The sequence below is a fragment of the Pseudovirgaria hyperparasitica genome (genome assembly GCF_010093815.1).
Source record: "Pseudovirgaria hyperparasitica strain CBS 121739 unplaced genomic scaffold EJ05scaffold_5, whole genome shotgun sequence".
NCBI lineage: Eukaryota > Fungi > Ascomycota > Dothideomycetes > Acrospermales > Acrospermaceae > Pseudovirgaria > Pseudovirgaria hyperparasitica.
Genome location: NW_022985553.1, coordinates 1,561,277 through 1,582,416, shown reverse-complemented (window position 1 = coordinate 1,582,416; position 21,140 = coordinate 1,561,277). Strand labels below are relative to the sequence as shown.

Sequence of the window (21,140 nt, the reverse complement as noted above, 5' to 3'; positions counted from 1 at the left end):
GCAAGCCTCCTAATTTCCGAACCCCTGCCTGTGTCTCGGCTAGCTGTACCGGGGCCAGTGTGAACGTATGGTCGGTGCTTGGTGCACTGGGACTTGGGGACGGAATGTCGTGGAGGTTCGGTGGACATCTGGAACACTTCAGCGTAACAGAAATACACGTATGTGCTGTATTGGGGAAAATATGGCTAGATCAAGAGAGTGCGTGCTACAAAGTATTGTTGGCCTAGGGGTGCTTTAGTAGAACATGGCTTCATACTAAGATCCAGACAGTCCAGCGAGTAAACATGTCAGATTGACAATTGTCATAATTTCTATTATATCTATAGAGTATTATTATTTCAAAAGCAATACAGACACGTCTCTCGCCTCCATACACATCTTTGTGACAATCAGTGTGCATTAGATACAATTACCACCTTCGAACTTGAATGCTGTTCAGATCATCCTACTCCGTTCTCCAGTTCTGCTTGGCTATGCAGCTCGCATGTCTTGATTGATGCAAGCCGTAAGCCAAGTCACAGCTGACGTACACCCATCAATGTTTTGGTTGAAGCTTTTTACAGGACGTAAGCAGCAAGACCGACAGCAGCCGCAAGACCAGCACCGGCCTGGAGGTTGTTGGCAGCACCTGTGAAGGTAGCGATGGGAGTGGCACCAGTGTGAGCGACAGGGACGGTCTTGGAGGCCGGGACGGATGGCTGAACAACTGGAATAGTACCGTTGTTGGCTGGGGGAGCTGGAGGAGCTGGAGGAGCTGGAGGAGCTGCCGTTGGGACAACCGGCTTGGTAATTGTGCAAGGGCAGTCCGTGATTGTGAGGGTTGTGGCCTAATCTGCAGTCAGAAATGGAACGTATCGCCTAGACGGATCACTTGAGCTTACCTTGGTGACAGTCCAGGTATTCGTGCCGTGGGTGATCTCGGTGGGATTTGGGCAGTAGGTAGTGTACGCAGTGACTACCTCAGTGACATATACCGGGGCGGTACCGTTTTTGCTGGCAGCAACGCATGCAAGGAGAGCAGCGGCCGCGACGGCGAAGGAGAACTGCATTTTGAAAATGATTGTTTGGGGATTACTGATTAAGTAGTAGAGTTAACGATGTGAGGAGAGGTTGGTGAGCGAGCGAAGTCGGTGTGTACTGGTGTAGTGTAGTGAGCGAGAGTGTGGTGAAAGAGAAAAGAGATGGAAGAACAAGATGAGAGACTGTTTTATACATAATACGAGCCTGCTAGCGTACCAGGTTGGAAGCCCATGGATAAAGCCTGCCGAGTATGGCGTTTGGGTTTACCATCTAAAAAGGAAAGGAGTATGTAGCATTGGGCAGTTGCAGCGGTGGATCCGATACAATCAGAAGTCTTACAGTAGTATGGATGGCCTTTCCCAGGACATGCACAAGTAACAGGTACAGGGATATATGGTACGGCTCAGCTGGCAATCAAGCATCAGGAAATTAGAATCGACAGCAGTTCTTACAGCCCAATAATGAAAAGTGTATCACAAGAATTACTCTACCTCATCAGTCTCTGAGCGTGCTATAAGTGTCCGTTTGGTCTCGAGAGTATGCTATCGCCGACTGAGTGTTGAGTACCACAGATGCAGTTGCTTCTTCGTCTTACAGATGCAGTCGTGACTGGGTCGAGAGTGAGTAGCTCCCCCGTGGAACGTCTGGCGACAGGCTCTTGACATATGTAGGTCGTTCTATAGCAACGGTGTTGTGGATCGTTGAGTTGCCGTTAACATATATACATCTGCCGCTCCTGCACGTTTTCATGAGTCCTGGCTGATATTCTACGTTGAAACTTTCACCATAACGGTCTCCAAATGCTCGTTGCTAATGATTATGAACATGCAAAGACTTGTGGAGGAAGGCTGAAGACCCTCGGCGAATCGTGCTCAGTCTGGCTCCCAAGAACCTAAAGTAGAACCACATTAGAGCGCATATATGCATGCCAGTTCGGTGATTGGTTGTGTCAAGCACCTGGCTGAACGGGTTCCTGCATGATTCACTCGTCCAGGCAGGCTTGAAAGTGGTGCAACCTTGCAACCTGATGTATTCTTTATCACAATCCGGTCCGAGTGCACTTGGATACCGGGTACCGTTGTCTGAAAATCGCGCGCGATACGAGGATGTTGGGGGGCGTCGATAAAGCTGTTCTAATCACGGACGGCGAAGCACCTACGAATCCATGTTCGTATGATAGCTGAAGGAGAGACTAGTCTCCATATTCCGATGACGGTGGTCCAAAACGAGTGACTCCTGTCGTAGCACGGAAACAAACATGACTGGTTGTGTACGTGGTGGGTGACTGCAGCGGCATGGAATCCTCCTTGAGGAATAAAAGTTTTTCATGTCATGCTCTGTAGTGGAAGTGGACGGAGGAACGATGGAAGTGTATGGATGGAAGGGTTATATGATAATAGTATATACTGTACCAGCTAATTGCTTGTTGCCGGATTAGTTCTAGCGTAGAGAGGGCGGCAGAACCCAGCACAAACCCATCACTTGTGCCCGGCTACGCCCTTCATTCAACACTCGTTCAGTTTGCTATTTTATATATTATTGATGCGGGTGGTCTATCTATCTTCTTTACTCCTACCTGTGTTGTAAGCTCTGAGACTCACTTCTGCTTATAGCTGTGCATCCACGCTCTACTCTTGATTATGCGGTGGTACACCGGCGAGTAGCGACAAGCTATTGCAGCAGAATGGCCCACCAGAGAGCGAAAAAACCGTCCAACTTCTCTCCCAAGCTAGTATCATCGCTACAACTACCAAAATCATGGCCATCGAATGTGACCTTTATTGATCAGCCTATATATTCATCTTTGCTGCTCACGGACACCAAACAGGCGCTCTTCAAGAACATAAGCGATGAACCGCATATATCGATTACTCCACACGACCGCGGACCCTCCCAAAAAGTCCGTATAACGCGGATATCCAACATTTCACATCCTGCTAATGGACAGTGCGGACTCTTCGCAGCCCAGCATCTCCAGCCATCGGCCTTCATACTGCCGTATATAGGCTTTGTCCACGGGGAGAACGATACAGACCCGGTCTCAGACTACGATATCTCGCTCGAACGAGAGTTTGGGGTTGCGATAGATGCTACTAATATGGGAAACGAGGCGAGATTCACGAATGACTACCGTGGCATCGCCTCCGGGCCAAATGCCGAGTTCAGAGACATCTGGGTTGATATGGGACGTGGAAAGCTCCAGCAGGGAGTTGGGATATTTGTACTTGCGGCCGGGAAGGCTGGCAAAAAATCAAAAGGTATCGCCAAAGGCGAGGAAATTCTTGTCAGCTACGGCAAGGGATTCTGGGCTGGTCGCTTCGACAGTCCGCCTCTCCACGATGGCGTATCGTAAAATCAGAGGAGTGCAGGGGTCTTCCACGTCAACCCGGTCTTGTCGAGCTGCCAACAGCAGCTGTAGGCGACTTCCGCGAACCCGCGCCATGAAAGTTGAGAATCACAATCCTGTATCTCGGTGGTGGGTGGGAGTCAGGCTGAAGAATCCATTGGTGCCAACAGTGTGCACCGCGCCCAGCACAGTATCTGGCTGACGGGTGATCACAAAAATCCAGGTGCTCAGTGTTGGAATGGCGTACAGCTCTCGAGCAGTATACATGATTGACAAGCCTGGCGAGGCAGTTTCAACGGCTTACGTTTACAGACAGGCGCTACTGGTGCAAAGTAACGAGTGAAGGTGAAACAAAAATGGTCAGCCTGTCGACGTCATCTGTCATACCAAGTGAAGTTGGCTAATAGGCAAACCTGGCCCGGTGCTGGGCTAGCAGACCTGGTCACGAACGGTGACGATGAAGAACTATACCAGTACCAGTGGATGACTGATGAGTGAGCAATTAAGATACAGTCCATAACGTGAAGAACCACGGCAACGATGGTTAATAACGACTGCATGCAAAGTGCAGCAGCACTTTCAGCCTGGTGGGTCAAGGAGCAGCGGAAAGTCGCCGCGATCCCGGGCAGCGGGACTGCTAAGGGTGGTCTAACACTGACACCGACACTCACTGTTAGTACAGTATAATGATACTTTACCACATACCTTGACCACAAAGGAGGCCAGGCTGTTGGGCACCACAAAGTTAATACAACCTCGGGTCGTACCTGCGTAAAAGATTACATCTGGCATGAAGATCCTACATGATGCAGTCAATCATGCAATAACACGAGCATCACGTGGCTCGAATTTCGTTCCAGGCATCGATCGACCTGCGTCTGCCAATCAGCAACTCGGCGATCACTTTGGTGTGCTGCGACAGAGAATTGCAGTAATACACTGATAACGCACATGCAACTGCGTCGCTGTGCCTTTGCTGCATACTGAGCGGTCTTGGAACGGGTCTGGCCTTCTTGTGCAGAATGCAATGCGTCGCTGGGGAGCGAAGCAGAAGCCTGTTTCCCTGCCACACAGCGATCAGAAGCATGGCGTGTGCGTGTTTCGTGTAAATCAGGCTTCGAAAGGCCGAATGACGCCGCATGCCGAGCAGTCAGACATGGAAGCGTGCAACTCACCGGCGGCGAATTGGGAGAGTACATGGGCCATGCATGCGAACAAGTGTCCTGTTTCTCTTATCGTATATTTCTATCACAGCTCTAGGTGTGGTTATACGAGCGGGAATGGAAATGGGAATGGGAATAGGGATAAGGATAGGGATCGAAATAGGAACAGGAATAGGAACAGGAATGGAAATGGAAATAGAAATGGGCATGGGACATGAGACTGGAATGAGCATTGGGTGAGGTGCAGAGTGATTTTGGGGGGAGGGAGGATGGATAGTGGTGGTGTCAGTGGTGGTGTCAGTGTCAGCTCTCTCACTCAGGGCTGTCTCAAGCTCACCATGCTCAGACCACCCCCACGACGTCATCCCAATCTCCCCACGTTGCAGGCTCTAGGGGGCTTTGTCGCTATTTCTGGGAGACGGCGTCGCACTCCTTCGAAAAAACAACATTTAATATATCCGCCATTGACGTCCTTCACTACCAGCCCCAGACAAGTCAAACTCCGACATCCATCGATCCCTTCGCTTTCTTCACTTCCGTATCCCTTCGCAAGCGTCGTCGTCGTCCATGGTCCAAACCCTGGAACATTATTCATTTCGACCATCCACTGTCATATACCTACCTGTCGGGAAAATTACAGCCTTTATTTTCCTGCCCGCGCCATTCCGACCAACCATTAACTACTTCTTCGAGCTTTACCTCCCTTCTTTGCTTACTCAGGTATGTACTACCTTTCCCCAATATATCTAGCTCGTAGGGCCCAGCAACTGTTCTCCTTCTTCTCCATCAGTCCACCAAACTCCACTGCTGTTCTACACTCTCACCATCTCATGGTCTCGTTATTAACAGCATCTATCAAGATACCGAAACTATTGCCTCATAATGGCTTCCGATTCCACCACATACAATATGTATAACGTAAGTATCACAGCTATTGTCGTAGTCCTGAGTAGTTGACTAAGTATTTCCCAGAACGACGACTGTCTACAAAAATACCTTTCACTCCAGAATCAAAAGGAGCAACTACTACAAAAATCTTCAATAGCTTTCACGTGCCCCTTTGCCGCGTCACCACCGGAATGGAGCTCTACCCAGTCAACGCCTATGGGATTTCGTTCGGGCTATGACTTCCCGCCGTCATACCACGAATCGCACCCAACATCTACTCCGACTTCGTATCCTGCTCCTACTCACACCTCTCGCGCTCGGAGTGTCAGCGACCCAGACGTGGATAATGAGAATAGTCGAGCGCTTTACCATATCAACCAGCAGATCAAGGCTGCCCTTACAGAGCTCCTCAACACCGACTCTGTCCGTACCAACGACAACTACCGTATGTTTGTGCAAGGCAAGCTTATGGACGCCGAGATGGAGATGAAAGGTCAACGACGTCGTCGCAGCAGTGAAGCTTCGTCTGGTAGCGTTGCACTTGCGTCAAGCATCAAGTCTGGGCTTGAGCTGACGTTATAGTGTTTCTGTGTCTTGTATCATCACCCATTTGGACTTCTGCTGTACAATATTTACGACTTTCATTGTTGGTTGGCGTGGACGGTATCTACTGGTGGCACATATGGCATATCTGCGATGAATCAATGGAACCACGCTCGATGCGTGCTTGTAAACCTTCCTCTTCAAGTCAAAAACTTGACCGGCCGGTGTAGGCGTATATCGGATTTCTCTTCACCGCGCCCGGTCTGTATGGACGACTAAAGGCGTTGAAGTCGTACAGCCTGCGACCAATAGCGTCACGGCATTTACGGAGCGTTTTCCTTGTTCTGTTCACCAATCAGGCGACGTCGTGTGGGCATTCTATAGCTCTTTCCTAGTTAGCGAATATACCCTCTCAATTTCCATTATGATTACCCATCATGTTCTTCCCCACACAAACGTACCCGCATCCACGATATGTAATTATCTATCACAGAGACCACGCAATACCAAGAAACGCATCCGATGAATGCATCAAGACGCAGCCCCACTAGTACCCATTCATCCACTCAACCATCCAGCCCTTCAACCCCAGACAACCGCGATTCATGAATCTTGATACTTACCCCTCATTACCTATCAATCATCCCTTCAATCTTTCTCTCTTCCCCTCGGACTGTACAGCGTTTTCCAATCACAATGCGCATTCCCCAACACCTCTTGCTTCATGTCGTGCCAGCCCTCCCTTCCCCACCAACGAATGCGCCTCGTCATGATGGAGTTTGTCGGAACTTTCTGCACTGGTATTACAGGGTTTCCCCACGTCGTTAGTCGTTGTCGGGATCGCGCTAGGATTTCCCTCGGAGGGAGTTTGGGAGGTATAATACTACATTTATTCGTACATTGTTGTACTACTGCTACAACGACGAGTCAACTGGTTGCAAGTGCTGCCTGTGCCGCACGCGCGATTCCGCGGAGATTGTGTGTGCGTTTGTATGTGTATGCGTATAAGGTTCACGCGCTCCGAAACAGGCGTATGTCCCTCCGAGACAGCGCTCGGGAGCGACGTTTCGTTCACATACAACGTCCATAGTCTAAGCTGGCGGGCGGGTGAGGGGGAGTGGGGAATTGCCCCATGGATGGATGCATGGATGGTCGTAGTGTTCGCATAATGGATAATGGATACGGTACTACAATACTGTAGCTAAAACAGCCTTACCAGCTATACCAGCTATACCAACAATGCCGACCAACCATCAATCTGCTCATTAACCCCCGGCCCCACGCAGATGCTATGAAAGTGATGCGATTGGACAAAGTTGAGAGGGTAGCTTTTGGTGTGAGATGTAATTAGGCATCCTGCCTGGTATCCCTGGCCGGGAGGGGGATGGACCAGAGTGTGCCCCCTTCTCTCTCCTCCGGGTTTGCTCAACTCAACGAGGCATTTCTCAGCACGTACTGTATCGAGTTTACGGAGGAGTCAGTGTGAATGTAGGTAGTAGGCTGAGCATCTAGGCTGAGCATCTGGGCTGAGCGTGTGAGTGAGTATGGACCCGCCGCATATCAGTGTTTCGTTTTGGAAGTGAGATGTGAAACGAGGCTGTGTCATTATTCCATCATACAACACCGGAATACAACATAACAGAGCACACTGACATGTCATGTTTTCTGGACCCTCCCCATTATTTGTGGAGAGACCTTTGGAGAAAGAAGTAGAGGATGGTGATCTGAGCGAGCTCCATCTTTTGGCTTTGGGTGGATGCGTACATGCATGCGTGGAAGCATGAAATGCAGGGACAGTGGGGTTCTCGCGTTTTCGCTGATTTAAGATGCGTGGAGCGAATGAGAAAGGTAAATTCCCAGCTTTGGAGTGAATGCTGATATATGCGTACGATGTGCTGATATGTACTTCAACACCGTTGGCTTGGTCGTGTCGTCCATAGTCATAGAGTCATGGACTGTACCAAACACAGCATCCATATAATTGAATATCCGCGATAAGAAACCCCAAGCCCAAGCCCAACACCAACCAACAACAACAACAACAACAAAAATCCCCCATCCTTATCTACAAAATCCCCACTCCCAATTCCCATCCCCAATCCCCCATTCTCAACCGTCCAAAACTCACATCCAGAATACCTGCTTAGCGTAGCGGTCCCCCGCACACCCGTACCATACTCACCACGGCCGCTCCCGGAGCTTGCCGCGATCCATCGTCCGTCCGGCACATTCTTTGCTGCTAGTACGTACGTGCGTACGTTATCGAGTGCTGGGGGAAGGCATCGATTGCGGTATTGAAATGGGTTGAATTATAATTTAATCGAGTTGAATCAAAATTGAATCGGATCGAATTGGATAATATATTCCCTTACTAAGCTAGTCTGCCCAATTGTTATCAAGACGACAATCGTATGTATGGACTTGTACGTGAACACGAATCATCACACCAATGGAAATCAACATATCTCCCAAATCAATGATTATGATGACAACGATGGGCGAGTCTCGATTCGTAGGGAACATCTCCCATCCTCAATCATACAGGTTTGACAAATTCCCCGACTTAGTTGTTTGATGGATGTACCGTATCACAAAACGACCTCTTCAGTATTACCTAGTGCCGGAAACTTGACCGGGGCGGCGGTTAGTCTTTTGGTAAGCGTGGGGGAGACTCATTTTGAGCATCGTCGGGAAATTTTACTGATCCTTTGTTTCTTTCACTTGCGCTATGTAATGTTCGTCTTTAGCTTTCTAGAGTATATATCTACGTAGTGGGCCATCGAATAGATATGCACAAAGATGTCTGCGTGTGTGTCGCCTGTACATACCTACTCCTACATCTCCTTATTTATCCACTCTGTACAATGTCCTTTCCTTGTCCGCGTCTCCCGATATACTGTGCTATCCTCTGATGCATTCGTGCCCAAAAATATTCGAATTTAAAAGTGACTCCAAAATTTGATGAAAATCCGTCCATAACGCCGATGTTGATGCCCAGTCAAAAGTGTGTTGATCAAAACTCCGCCCTGCCTTCACTACCACGTATCCCTCAACTCATCTTCGATGCTCCGCCTCCACACCAACAACGGTCCCCGTCTCTCTCGACGTGTACGACGACGTTCAGGTGTCGCTCTTTTAAGAATTCTCCCGTGCGTTGTCGAACGTCTTCGAGATCTGCGTTGCGCGCGGCGATAATGTGGATGATGCCTTGAACCTTCGCTGGACCGTGGCCATGATCGTGCGAGTGCTCATGTCCGTGTCCATGCCCTTCGTGGGAATGGGCATGATGATCATGGGAATGAGAGAGTGTATTTTCGTGAGCGTGGCTGTGGTTGTGCGAGTGCGAATGCGCGTGAGGCTGCGGATGAGTGGGAGAAGGTTCGTGGCTGTGGCTGTGGCTGTGGCTGTGGCTGTGGCTGTGCGAGTGGGAATGATGGTGATGCTCATGATCGCCATGGCTATGTTCATGCGAGTGCCCGTTGCATTCATGCGAGTGCTCGTCATGCTTATGGCCGTGATGATGATCGTGAGAGTGACTATGTGCTGGCCCCGAATCTTCAAGCCAGAAACGAGGTACACTGTATCCGATGACGCCTCTCAGTGTGTTTATCTCTTGTAGCGCGTTGCGTATGCCGTATTCCACGTCGGCAGGGAGTGACAGTAACAGACGCATCCCAGAGCTCTTCACCAGAGGAACAGCCGAGCCGAAAATCAGAATTGCAATGATGCAGGAGGCGATAGGATCCCACCCTGACCAGCCGTAGTACTTTGCTAGCAAGGTCGAGATGATGACTGCAACGGACCCCAGAGCATCGGCCATAATGTGCAAGAAGATACCTTGCATATTTTCGTTATCATGAGAGTGATCATGCCCGTGGTCGTGACCGTGATGCGCGTGTCCAAATGCTGTCAAACCAACAATGTTTACCAGAAATCCCAGTACACTGACGATCAACAGCTCGTTCAGTCTTTGCAGCTCATGGCCCTCCATAAGCCTTTCGGATGCGTCGAACACAATCTCAATACTCACAAGCCTGAGAATGATGTCAGCTGGTGGAGTATGATGAATTTCTCATCCAGTGCTTACATGAGGAAAATACCATTGGCAAAGCCCGACAGAGTGTCGACTTTGCCATAGCCGTAGGGAAACTTGCTGTCAGGTGGCCACTTGCTCATGACTGCCGCAGCCAGACCGACTGCTAGCCCCAAACAATCGAAGAGCATATGTATGCTGTCGGTCAAAAGACCCAGTGAGCCGCTCACGAAGCCATAGAAGAATTGAACAAGCATGAACCCCAAATTTAGACTATATGGGCGTTAGTATTAGTGGTACTACCAACTTTTGTGTTTGCACTCACAGCGCAAAGTAGGCAATTCGCCGAGAATCCTTCTCAGAAAGAATGCTGTACATGATGGATCCAGGGGGGAATTGCTTTAGTAAGAGTCCAGTAAGTCTTGAGTACGAACCGTGATGGTCATGGTTATGGTGTTTATGGTTGTGATTGTGTGCGACCTTTGCGCCTCTATGACCCGTCTCGTAACGCACAGTGGCGTACGAGACGCAAGAGACAAGGCCCATCACCGCGAAGCCTCTCCAGGCATCGAAACTGGAGAAGTAGCTGGGAAGTATCGTGGTGACATAGCCCATGGCTAGGCCAAGCTTTTGCTGGGTTTTCAAGGAAACAGGCGTAGCGAAAGCGACTAGACCTAGCGCTGAGCCTATGGAAAGCGAGGAGAATATCATCGAGGAGATTGAAACTGATGGTGAAGTCGAAGTAATTACCGTTGTCAAGATCGTGAATATCGTGGTGAGAATCCCGGATACAAGTGTAAGCTTCGTGTCCTCCGCCGAAGATATCGAGGCATGTGCTGCCAAAGGTGCGGTAGGTGCGGAATTGCTCATTTCAGATGTCTGAGCGCCTAGAAAAGGAGACACTGACCCCGATAAGGGCAAAGGTACGAAGAATATCGAAAGAGAGAGAGCCAGATGACCGCGAATCACTGACCAATTGCTGTGGCCTCCATACATCCCAGAAAAGTCCATTGCCACACTCAGGAAAAGGACGAGACAAGTCAGCTTGCGTTGCAACGCCATGTTTTTCCAAGCGGCGAAGAAGCTTCGTCCTTGACCTCTGAATATAGGGGTCGCTGCATTCAATCCTGACGCAATGGTCGTGAGAAGAATCAGTCCTGTGCGAGAGCCACCCAAGTGCATGCTCGCATAGAATGGTAGTCCAACTGATAGCGCTCTTTCTATGATTCTTGCCACAGTATTGGAGCGTGAGGAAGACCCTGCCTGAGTTCTGGCTCCTTCGCCACCTAAGATTGCTTTTGAGAGGCTTGATCGCTGTTTTGGCGTGTATATGCTTCCCAGTAGTCCTATCAAAAGGAGAGTGCCTGAGGTAAGGCAACACGCCTGTATAAATGCTGATCCTTCAGATATCCGTGAGAGGGCTTCTTCGGAGACCTTCCCCCTAGAGACGGCATCCTTCAACTGGTCGAATGGTGAAGGTTGTGCGGTTGTCGTATGCGTGGCGGACAGAGGATATGCAAAGGTAGCGAGGAGGTAGGGAAGAGGTATGAGGATTGCTGTCATGGCTTCTCTCAGACTTAGCGATGCACTGAACCCAAATCATTAGCTGAAGGTCTTCTCCATGCACTGTAGACATACTCTGTGCTTGTCATATCTTCTTGAATTGGAGCGCTCTCATAAGCTTTCGTCGCGTTGGTCGCATGGCCGTTGGCGCGCCCCAGGTCTGAATCTCCTCTTGTGCGACCCCTTATGAAGTCTGGGATGCTTGACCCGTCCGTAAGTGTGTAACGCGCTTTGTGGCCAGTATGAACGTGTTCACTATTTTGAGCAATACGTCCATGCGTTCCGGAGTGGCTAGATTTGTGGTTGTTGGGGGCAATGTCACTGTCCAGGTGTTTTCTTCCCACGGCCACGTTCACTGGAGGTAACCAGTCGCCACGGAGTGAACGACTGTTTGAACGCAGGTGGCTATCATACGAGCTTTTGGCGTGTCCATTGCCTCCAAGAGGGAGTGTATACGTTTGGGCCATGCAGTCGTATCGTCTTGCTGGAGCGTTTGTTTCGCGCAGCGTCCGACGTGACGTGCAGGAGGATGGAGGATTGCGGAAGTGGAGAGATAAGAGGAGCTAATTCCAGGTGGAGTCGTAGTATAATGAAGGACGACGGCGATGCATTGAACGGATATATTTACAGCTGCAACACATGAAGAGGCGAATATAGCATCTTTCCGAGACAATGATATGGTAGTGCCGCAGTGGGAGAGTGAGTGTGAGGGCGCGAGCCTCAGGGGTCTCCAGAGGGTCTAAACACGTTCACGTTTAAAACAGTTCTAACGCAGGTCGTCATCCGGCCCGCGCTATCGCCAGAAAAGCAGGTGGGCGGGGCGGCGAGCAGCAGCTAAAGTGAAAGTGGTAGCTGCCTTTGGGGAGCAGAAGAGGGCGGCTCCGGGGGGCCTGGGCAGCCAAAGTCCCAGGGGGGTGGGCAGCTAAAATTACTGGATGTTCTGGGCCTCGTGGGCGGGAGAACGTGGGCACTTCTAGGCCGGGAATCCTGACTGTCTTCACCCTATCACTACTGTGTGTGGCGCGCCAGTCTTGGCGGCCTCTCTGCTAACTGGATAAACCTTAAACCTTCTTTGACATCACGTCAACTGCTTTCACCTTTCATCGCGCAGACTAAAGCATGACGAGCATTCTGCTGCACCAAAACTTCAACTTCGTCATAGCATTAGTTCTTGGAGTTTCAACGGCCTTTACCATCCTCTTGCTGCTACTGCCATCCAGCTACAGCCCATCCCAGGAAGATTTTATAGATGACCATGCACCACCTGACGCTGCCGCCGACGGCCAACAACACCGAAGGCGGCAGGTCAAAGCAAAGACGTCGGTGCAAGTCGTAGTGCTTGGAGACATAGGCAGGAGTCCACGTATGCAATATCATGCTATCAGCATAGCCAAACATGGAGGTCGTGTAGATCTCGTCGGCTACACTGATTCAGACTTTCATCCTGAAATCCAAGGCAATTCACGCATCAACATCATTCCAATTGCGCCGCCTCCAGGCTTTCTCAGAACGAGCAACCGAGTGCTGTTCCTCATTATTGGACCTCTGAAAGTTCTGTGGCAGGTATGGAGCTTGTATTATGCCTTGGCTTATCGATCCAGGCCAAGCCAATGGATGCTCGTACAGGTGATCATGATTGATATTGAGGCATGGTATAATATACTTCTAACACGGCTCAGAACCCACCGTCTATACCAACATTAGCAATAGCATCAATGATATGCTTTCTACGGAACACCAAGTTGGTCATTGACTGGCATAACTTTGGCTATTCCATCCTGGCTTTGAGACTAAGCTCTTCACATCCGCTCGTCCGAATATCTGAAATCTACGAATCTGCATTTTCTCGTCTAGCAACATCTCATCTCGCAGTCACTAATTCCATGTGTCGAACGCTTGCAGTTGAGCACAATGTCTCTGCCTCTCCCCTACACGACCGACCGGCTCCCATCTTTCAGCCTCTGACATCGACGGAACGCTCAGACTTCCTCTCTCGTTTGAGTGAGACGGCACAATATGCACAAGACATCCAGAAAGGTACCTGGAAGCTCGTCGTCAGCTCCACTTCCTGGACCCCTGACGAAGACTTCTCCATTCTTCTGGATGCCCTCGTGAGCTACTCAGCAGCAGCAACTCGTGACTTCCGATTACCCAGAGTACTAGCCATCATCACAGGCAAAGGACCCCAGAAAGAGTATTACCTCTCAAAAATCAACGCACTTTGTCAAGCCAAACAACTCCAGAACGTCGTCGTACAAACGGCCTGGCTCAGTACCGCAGACTATGCGCTGCTCCTCGGAGCAGCTGATCTTGGCGTGTCACTGCACACTTCATCATCGGGCGTGGATTTGCCCATGAAAGTCGTGGACATGTTTGGCACAGGACTGCCAGTACTAGGCTGGAGTGACTTTGAAGCTTGGTCGGAGCTTGTCAAGGAAGACTTCAACGGCAGAGGCTTCACGAGCGCGAAGCAGCTATCAGAGCAATTAGCGGAATTATTCGGAGACGACGGTAGTCTCCTAAAACGGCTGAGAGACGGTGCAGAGAAGGAATGCACGCATCGCTGGGACGACGAATGGGATATCGTGGCTGGAAAAATGTTCGGGCTTGTGAACTAGTACCCGAAATAAAAGTACATATTGTCCATCATCCGTCGCCGTGGAACATGCTGGCTTTGTTTGCCTTTGATGTATCCCTAAGTATGACTATGCTACACAATTCGCTCAACGATGACGCCGTAATGCATGCCAAACTCATCCAATCTATGAACTAACGCACATATGCTTCCATCAAGCCAAGTAGTGCTCAGCAAATACGTGCTGTCCACCAGATCCAAGCCTCAGATCCGCCCCCGTACTCGGACTCTTACAGTTAAATCCTGGCAACCGTTTCGAAAAATCTTCTTTTCTGTTCGCCCAGGACGCCGGCACAAGCGCAATCTCGCCCTGTTCCGAACGAACGAACAGAGTCGGCTCCTTTTTGCCGTCGTTAGCCTGGACGGTGATTGCTTCTACTTCTTCTTCATCTGGCCTTTGTCTCAAAGCACAGTTCCTCCGCTCTCTGAGCTGAAGAATGTCTGCCTCGATCGTACCCAAGGCGACAAAGCGGTATATCTGGACCTCTTTCTTCTGCCCGTACCGCCTGGCGCGACCGATTGCCTGCTCCATTGCTTGGTTGTAGTGCTCTTGAGTTCGAGAGAGCAGTGGGGCGATGAAGATGATGTGATTCGCATTCGTCAGGTTGCTGGCTTCGTATCAGTATATATACACACGTGTATGTCGTGGTCGAACTGCTGAGTTCGTAGCACTTACCTGCCAGCCGCAGTTTCATCGCCGACGTTGAGCACAAGCACCTTGCGCTTCGTGCTAGGGTCTCTGTCTGCCTTGAACTCCTCGAGATCCTCGACGGCGCGCTCCTCGGAGCTGACGATGGCGAAGCAGGATACATTATGTTCTCGGAGCACCTTTCGGATGTTCTTCACCGATTCCGAGCCCGGTGCAAAGATGAGTGCCTGGTCGTCCTTCGGTATGCCCTTGATGACTTTGATGAGTCCTGTCATCTTCGTCTCCGCACGACTGAAGTCGAGGTCGCGAGTCGCGAATGTTGAAAGCGCCTCGCATCCATCGACACATTCTGATCGTGCCGCGGCATGTTCGTAGCAAGTCTCGCACACTGCGTGACCACACAGAGGAAGCACCACAGTTGCAGACTTGGTGCAAGTCGCACATCTCGGAGGTCCGCGAGCCTCGAATCTCCTCACCTGCTTTGCGTAATTCAGGGCATTCTCCATGACTTGTAATTTGTACGTCGTGGTCCGGACTTTGTCGAAGAGATTTTTCAGTCCCTCTGTGCCGAAACTCTGTTTGGGACCTGCGACGACTGCGTCAAATCGCGCCTTCAGGTCATGGTTCTTATCTGCCTCTCGTAGCCAGCCGCTATAGTATCGGTCGTCACGAAGGGATACAGGAAGGCCCTTGACCTGAGACAGGAGCTTGTCGAGATTCTCGGACATTTGATTCTTCTCTGCTGCCCTTGTCGAGATGATTTCTTCTATATCTCGCAGCGGTGTCGATTCGTTTGAAGCTCTGACCAATGCCTCTTCAAATGTGTCAGATTCCTGCCAGAACATTCGGATTGAGGAAGCGCGATCTGAGGGATCGGATGCCGGGCTAGTTCTCTTGATATTGGGAATAGAAAGGTGCGCGGCTGCCTCGTCATAGAGAATGCGCTGACCTGATAATGGTATCGTCGTAACAAGTCGTTCGGACCATGATATAGACCGTAGATCAGCAGCGTTTCGACGCACACATTGATCGAGAAACTGCTGCGCTCCTGCGTCCCGATGCTGGTGCCAATCAACAGACTTGGCCTTCCGATATGTCTCAAACTGCTCGAGGACCGTCTGTGATTTTCTTGATGCTTCTAGATTCCTCTTCGTGACGACTCCTGGGGTATAGTCATTGATACCTAGATCGACGCCTATCAGTGCGGCCATGCGCTTCACATCGATGAAGTCGTCCAACGCCGGAGTCCCGGAAAGAATCCATCTCTTTGGTGCGGTCAAGCTTTTGATGGAAGGGTATAGGACGGGATGGCTTTTGTCCTGGGAAGTGCCCTCTTCGAGATAGGAGAACTCGTCGACAATGATTCGATTGAATGAGAAAATATGCATGGGAGGGCCTTGCAGGTCCTTCCACGAATCCGAAGCATTGTATGCAAGCTTCTTTGATTTCTGTTTCGATGGTCCGCTCTTCCGGACTTTTGCATCTCTTTCTGCAACAAGGCGTTGCTTCTCTGCCTCCTTAACATATCGTTGCCCGGTGTAATATTTATCAGGAAGAACACCCGCAAATTCTGGTCGTGATAAATTCTCTTCTAATCTCTGCGGCTCCGACTCAGAGAACTTGGCAAGCCCCTCGGCCCGCAAATTATTGAGGCACTTCGGAATCCGCTCCGCACAGCATTGTATCCAGAGGGTGTACAGACGACCATACGAGTACTTGCTATCGGCCTCAACCGTAGGCATACCCACGAATGATCCCAAATTCTCGATGTATGACTTGTCTGCGAGCACTGACCAAGACAAAATGATAATTTTTGCCTTGCGGATATTTTCCACGTTAAGTTTCTGTAGGTCCCCAAATTTTCGGATGACGAGTACAGTGCCTTTATAAGCCTCTTTAGGGAGGAACTTATTAATTTCATTCTCCCATTGAGTAGTCAAACTTTGCTGACATATGACCAAGCTTGCGGGGACATTAATCAGATCCCCTGCTATCTTTTCATTCTCTTGCTCAAGGTCTCGCATAGACTTGTCGAGGAATTCGGCATGTATGAGCGAGAGAGAGAGAAGGGTTTTGCCATACGAGACAGTGTCAGCCAAGCAGCCTCCTCTGACACCAACTTTCCGTGTGGCCTTCACCTCCATGCGCCACTCAAGACGTGGAATAACATCTTCTTCAACCTCTTCGACAACAATGCAGCTCTGATGCAACTCTCTTTGTCGCATCCAATGTAATGACCTCTGCTGGTTCTTGAACAGTTTGTAGCCATTCGCAAGCTCTACGGAGTATGTCCTGTCGCCTGAATTGTCTTTGAGTATGAAACGTTCTCGTTTGTAAATGGTCCCTAGTTGGGGTTTTGTGAGGAGTCTGCACTGTGCGCTCTCTGATCCATTCTTCCCATTGAACCTGGCCATAGCTCGATGCAGTAGTGTAACGACATCGCAGGCAACCCCAATACGACCGGAGCCACCGCTTTGGCCTTGGCGAACCTCTGCCTGCAGACTATGGGCCAGAGGTCTTTGAGATACGGCTCGCTCATAAACCGCAGCTGGTTCAGCCAACTCAATCCATCTGACCGTGCTGTTGCCTTTCTTATCGACGGCCCATGTGACTGGAGGTCTTGTTGGCTCGCATTTACCGCAAACTTTGTCATTGACGTCCATACTTTGCCATTCGCTCAGCTTTACATGGCTTTGCCAGTGTTGTGCGAATGATATGAAGCGAGACAACAGCAGATCCTGCGCGGAGGCTGGGGATCTGCATTGTGAAAGCTCATTCTGAGTCGAGGTGTCAATACGAAACTCACAACACAGTATCGTCGTGAGCTGCCCACAAGTATCTACGTCACACGAGTCGAGCCACTGTCTGAGACTTGACGGGATGAGCGCGTTCGCTTTGGTTTGCTTAGGGTGTAAACTCAGAACATCGTTGGCAGACCAATTTCCATTGCTTTCACCTGTAATCGTTCTTGTACTGGGTCCCTGCGCAAAGTCCCACGGACGAAATTTTGGGTCTAAACGAGCAATTGTCACACGCGTTTCATCAACCATGAGCCTACGATGCTCGTAGCTGAAAACCATTGTATCTTCATCTGGATTACCGGTTTTGGACGGATCGAGAAACAGGTATAACGGATCTGTGCCAGTCCGCTGATACAGCATCTGAGACGCAGTCCCACACTCTGGCAGGTGTCTATATTCGCCATCGAGGGATTCGTCAAGTCCATGAGCATCTTTCGACGTTTTTATGGTCAAGCGAGTTGGGACCGTCTCATTCTCGAAATCTGGAAAGCCTAGCACGGCTCTCCATGACGGTGAGGTAGAGCTGGAGGCTGTGACTGTGAAACTGATCTTCTTTCTGCATGGAACAAACTGACTCCAACCGTCACCGAATACGCTAATGAAGCCCTCTGAGCGAGCAACAGGTTGCGATATGGTTGCTCGTAGCTCACTGTTGACAGGTAAATCGGAAGGACACTTTAGGTATAAGAGCCACTTTGGCTTGGACCCAAGAATGAGCTTCAAGTAGCCGTTCGATGACTCATACATAACGGTCCAGTGCCCATCAGACCGGCGAAACGGACCTAGCACGAAGTCTTGTTCGTAAAGACCTTGAAGGAGTGTCAGGTATCGATCTTTGTGCTCCTTTGTCGATAGAGTCATGTGCTTTAACATCGAAGTACAATTCCCAACGCCGTCGAAGTTTAGACATAAAGGAAGTCGAGGCTTCCACTCCGCCACGAATTCCATCGGACTGCTACGTGAAGACTTTACAAGATAAGTTCGTTCAATGTACACGTGCTGAGGATTCCCAAGGCAATCAGTGCAAGCAGTGTACCCACAGCTGCTACACTCGCGTACGTAGCTCTTAGTCTCCCCTTGCTTCTCGCATGAGCATCGTCGGGAGCTTGCAATAGCTTCCCCAAGAAGCTTCTGCGTCGTGAGCAAGTGTTCAGATTTTGGCCCGGATGACGCTTGAACTATTCTCTGTGTCGCAACTGTTCGTGGCTCTGGCTTCGTAATTCGTGCAGTATCTTTTGGAGGCCCAGGTGAACCTGACGAAAGTCGCATGTGAGGCAATGCCACAATAAGTGCTGATAATATTGCCGGCCCTACGACGGTTGTTGTCATTGCATTCCCAGCGAGATCAGCCAGCTCAGAATCTGTCTCAATGGTCAAAAGATCATCGATGGGGATTCCTTGCAAAGCTAATGCTTCTAAGCCAGAGATCATCGAGCCACGACAACTATTGTACGGGATGGTTCTGGGTGTAAGGCATGGTGCTATGCCAAAAGCTTGCGTATCTGCTCCACTAGCATGGTCGACATTTTGACTTGGGTTCCAGCAGCGCAGCTTGTACCATGAATCATAGCCACCCCTTTCGGGTCTTGCGTTTCTCAAATGCGATATGTCTAGGAGATCGAGTACACGCTTGGCTTGTCTTGTGTGCCAGGCGTGATTCGAAAAGTCTGGTACCCGAGGCTTTTGGAGCTGGTAACCTTCAGTGAATGGACGACGCTCACCAAGTCGATACCTAGCTCTCATATTCAGGTGTCTCTCTCGACATCTGGTCCAATCAGTTTCACGTGAAGGATCTCCTTTTTGTACGTGACGTGCCCGTGGATCGTCGTCCGGGAGCATGAAAGCCTCCATGCTAGAAGAAGCTGGCCGCCGGAATTGCAACATCAAATCCTCCCATTTGTGCAGTGGTTCTTTAGTGTCGACTTTAGACGCTTTCTTATCGAGGCACAAAATGTACACCTGCGAATTTTAGCTTACGAACCTACATGAAACTTTGAGTGTAGGATCTTACTCTTTGCCTCGTTGCTGGGATGTAGTAATTCTTGGTATCAACATTCAATTTCATTACCGCATAATCGATGTCTTCCCAATATTTTTGAATCTTTGGCCAATCGTCCTCAATACCCTTGACATTTTCCAAGACGACAATCCTTGGTCTTTTTTCTCGCGCATACGCTATGGTGCCCTTAAGAGTGTCGGTTGTCTCGCCTTTCTTACCAACTTCTTTACGATGCATGTTAAGAGGCGACCGGTCCTTACAGCTAAAGCCAGCGACTAACAGGTCGACGTTTCCAGGAGGTGTCTTTTTGCTTCCCCAGACAGTTGTCGCGCCTGCTTTGTCCATGTCGTTCTCAAATTCGCGAATGTCTCGGAAAAGGACATCTGGTGCAAAATTTCGATAAATGTATGCTTGCTTGAAAGGCACAAATTCCGCACTGAAGGCGTGCTCGATGTTCAGCATCTCCTCGGACATGGGCAGAGACCTGGATATCAGATTAAGGGCCAACATAGGCGCCTCTGTCCCTGAACACATGGTGGCTACGCGAAGTGGTCTGCCCCCAAGAAACTTCAGCACGTCACTCAGACCAAGAGTTAAAGCCTTGTCGGTGATGTCAATGAAGATGTCATCGATCTTTGACAATGGTGGTAAGGTTGGATCCAAGCCTTTGCTTGACTGACGACCAAGTGTTGGGAGTGGAAGCTGCTTAGCTTCTGAAATAGCCTTGAATGAGCCTTCGGACACACCATATTTGATGGACTTCTGTTTCGCTGGCAGCTTTCGTTGCTGGGACTTTGGGACGGGTTCATCATCATGCTGTATCTCTGATTCATCGGTATACTCTGGTTCAGTTTCTGATGCGGAGCTTATGTCGGTATCGGGTTGGCTGTCAGTATCTGCGGCAAAGTTCGACTGTTCATCAGAAGATACTTCGAATTTGAAATCATCCTCGCTGTCTGATGCGGACAAAAATTCGACCTCTTTATAGGACACGCGAGGTTTGTTGCGTCGACTCGTGTTCGCATGACGTGGAATTTCAATAACTGCCTCGACATCATACGTTGTATTAGGCTTCTTGAAGACTACCGGTTGTCAATGATCCCTTCTGGCTGAGGATAGATAGCCAAGTTAATGAATATTCCAATACTTACTCTCCACATGAGAAAATATCCTCCTGCGCTTCACACCAGACGGTCCAGGTTCTTGCCTCAGTTCACAGAGTCCTTCATTGGTATCTCGGCGCGGCCTCTTCGGTAAAGTTGTTTGACCCTGAACGCGTGATACAGGATCATTGTAGATGACAACGCCGACGAATTTTCTCGGTCGATTCGACGACAACATCTGCAGTGGTGAATATAAATTTGCAGATAATGAATAAAGTTGTATTAAAGCTTAGTTAATACTTGATTGCATGTGCAGCTTTATAGCTATTATCCACGCCTAATAATGTCTGGCACTGGTTCACGTCGAGCATCCAGCAACTGACGCGAGACGCGACG

The 21,140-nt window shown here is 49.8% G+C and overlaps 7 protein-coding genes across 7 annotated transcripts; 3 read left to right on the top strand and 4 right to left on the bottom strand.

The window, feature by feature from the left end:
* Positions 1–557: 557 nt before the first annotated feature.
* On the bottom strand, positions 558–1,049 carry EJ05DRAFT_484871 (uncharacterized protein; the record flags this gene model as incomplete). The annotated part of the gene is made up of 2 exons (XM_033745393.1): positions 558–827; positions 882–1,049. The coding sequence occupies 2 exons, from the start codon at positions 1,047–1,049 to the stop codon at positions 558–560; spliced, it is 438 nt and encodes a 145-aa protein (XP_033602447.1).
* Positions 1,050–2,278: 1,229 nt separating this feature from the next.
* Positions 2,279–3,373, top strand: EJ05DRAFT_484870 (uncharacterized protein; the record flags this gene model as incomplete). Its single annotated transcript, XM_033745392.1, has 3 exons — positions 2,279–2,290; positions 2,364–2,391; positions 2,634–3,373. 3 exons carry the CDS (start codon positions 2,279–2,281, stop codon positions 3,371–3,373), a joined length of 780 nt encoding a protein of 259 aa, XP_033602446.1.
* Positions 3,374–4,053: 680 nt separating this feature from the next.
* EJ05DRAFT_318192 (uncharacterized protein) lies at positions 4,054–5,073 on the bottom strand. The gene is made up of 3 exons (XM_033740741.1): positions 4,543–5,073; positions 4,319–4,430; positions 4,054–4,239 (listed from the first exon to the last, which is right to left on the bottom strand). Exons 1-3 carry the CDS (start codon positions 4,893–4,895, stop codon positions 4,180–4,182), a joined length of 525 nt encoding a protein of 174 aa, XP_033602445.1. The 5' UTR covers positions 4,896–5,073; the 3' UTR covers positions 4,054–4,179.
* Positions 4,808–6,492, top strand: EJ05DRAFT_318114 (uncharacterized protein). Its single transcript, XM_033740740.1, has 4 exons — positions 4,808–4,826; positions 4,877–5,250; positions 5,503–5,947; positions 6,001–6,492. Exons 2-4 carry the CDS (start codon positions 5,098–5,100, stop codon positions 6,189–6,191), a joined length of 789 nt encoding a protein of 262 aa, XP_033602444.1. The 5' UTR covers positions 4,808–4,826; positions 4,877–5,097; the 3' UTR covers positions 6,192–6,492.
* A 2,168-nt stretch (positions 6,493–8,660) lies between these two features.
* On the bottom strand, positions 8,661–12,277 carry EJ05DRAFT_537173 (uncharacterized protein). The gene is made up of 4 exons (XM_033749363.1): positions 11,633–12,277; positions 10,320–11,582; positions 10,049–10,267; positions 8,661–9,995 (listed from the first exon to the last, which is right to left on the bottom strand). The coding sequence occupies exons 1-4, from the start codon at positions 12,022–12,024 to the stop codon at positions 9,011–9,013; spliced, it is 2,859 nt and encodes a 952-aa protein (XP_033602443.1). The 5' UTR covers positions 12,025–12,277; the 3' UTR covers positions 8,661–9,010.
* Positions 12,278–12,639: 362 nt separating this feature from the next.
* On the top strand, positions 12,640–14,353 carry EJ05DRAFT_463376 (beta-1,4-mannosyltransferase). The gene is made up of 2 exons (XM_033742714.1): positions 12,640–13,183; positions 13,237–14,353. The coding sequence occupies exons 1-2, from the start codon at positions 12,677–12,679 to the stop codon at positions 14,173–14,175; spliced, it is 1,446 nt and encodes a 481-aa protein (XP_033602442.1). The 5' UTR covers positions 12,640–12,676; the 3' UTR covers positions 14,176–14,353.
* On the bottom strand, positions 14,144–21,112 carry EJ05DRAFT_475012 (uncharacterized protein). Its single transcript, XM_033743714.1, has 4 exons — positions 20,793–21,112; positions 19,654–20,723; positions 14,869–19,601; positions 14,144–14,800 (listed from the first exon to the last, which is right to left on the bottom strand). Exons 1-4 carry the CDS (start codon positions 20,980–20,982, stop codon positions 14,347–14,349), a joined length of 6,447 nt encoding a protein of 2,148 aa, XP_033602441.1. The 5' UTR covers positions 20,983–21,112; the 3' UTR covers positions 14,144–14,346.
* Positions 21,113–21,140: the final 28 nt, after the last annotated feature.

Coding starts and splice junctions, on each gene's coding strand:
- EJ05DRAFT_318192 (XM_033740741.1), bottom strand. CDS start 4,895: ATGACGTCGTGGGGGTGGTCTGAGCATGGTGAGCTTGAGACAGCCCTG. Junction 4,431..4,542: donor ACTCTCCCAATTCGCCGCCG/GTGAGTTGCACG, acceptor GCTGTGTGGCAG/GGAAACAGGCTTCTGCTTCG. Junction 4,240..4,318: donor GCACAGCGACGCAGTTGCAT/GTGCGTTATCAG, acceptor TGGCAGACGCAG/GTCGATCGATGCCTGGAACG.
- EJ05DRAFT_318114 (XM_033740740.1), top strand. CDS start 5,098: ATGGTCCAAACCCTGGAACATTATTCATTTCGACCATCCACTGTCATA. Junction 5,251..5,502: donor TCCCTTCTTTGCTTACTCAG/GTATGTACTACC, acceptor AGTATTTCCCAG/AACGACGACTGTCTACAAAA. Junction 5,948..6,000: donor CAGCAGTGAAGCTTCGTCTG/GTAGCGTTGCAC, acceptor CTGACGTTATAG/TGTTTCTGTGTCTTGTATCA.
- EJ05DRAFT_537173 (XM_033749363.1), bottom strand. CDS start 12,024: ATGGCCCAAACGTATACACTCCCTCTTGGAGGCAATGGACACGCCAAA. Junction 10,268..10,319: donor CGAATTGCCTACTTTGCGCT/GTGAGTGCAAAC, acceptor ACGCCCATATAG/TCTAAATTTGGGGTTCATGC. Junction 9,996..10,048: donor GCCAATGGTATTTTCCTCAT/GTAAGCACTGGA, acceptor CATCATTCTCAG/GCTTGTGAGTATTGAGATTG.
- EJ05DRAFT_463376 (XM_033742714.1), top strand. CDS start 12,677: ATGACGAGCATTCTGCTGCACCAAAACTTCAACTTCGTCATAGCATTA. Junction 13,184..13,236: donor GCCAATGGATGCTCGTACAG/GTGATCATGATT, acceptor AACACGGCTCAG/AACCCACCGTCTATACCAAC.
- EJ05DRAFT_475012 (XM_033743714.1), bottom strand. CDS start 20,982: ATGTTGTCGTCGAATCGACCGAGAAAATTCGTCGGCGTTGTCATCTAC. Junction 20,724..20,792: donor GATATTTTCTCATGTGGAGA/GTAAGTATTGGA, acceptor GACAACCGGTAG/TCTTCAAGAAGCCTAATACA. Junction 19,602..19,653: donor TCCCAGCAACGAGGCAAAGA/GTAAGATCCTAC, acceptor TAAAATTCGCAG/GTGTACATTTTGTGCCTCGA.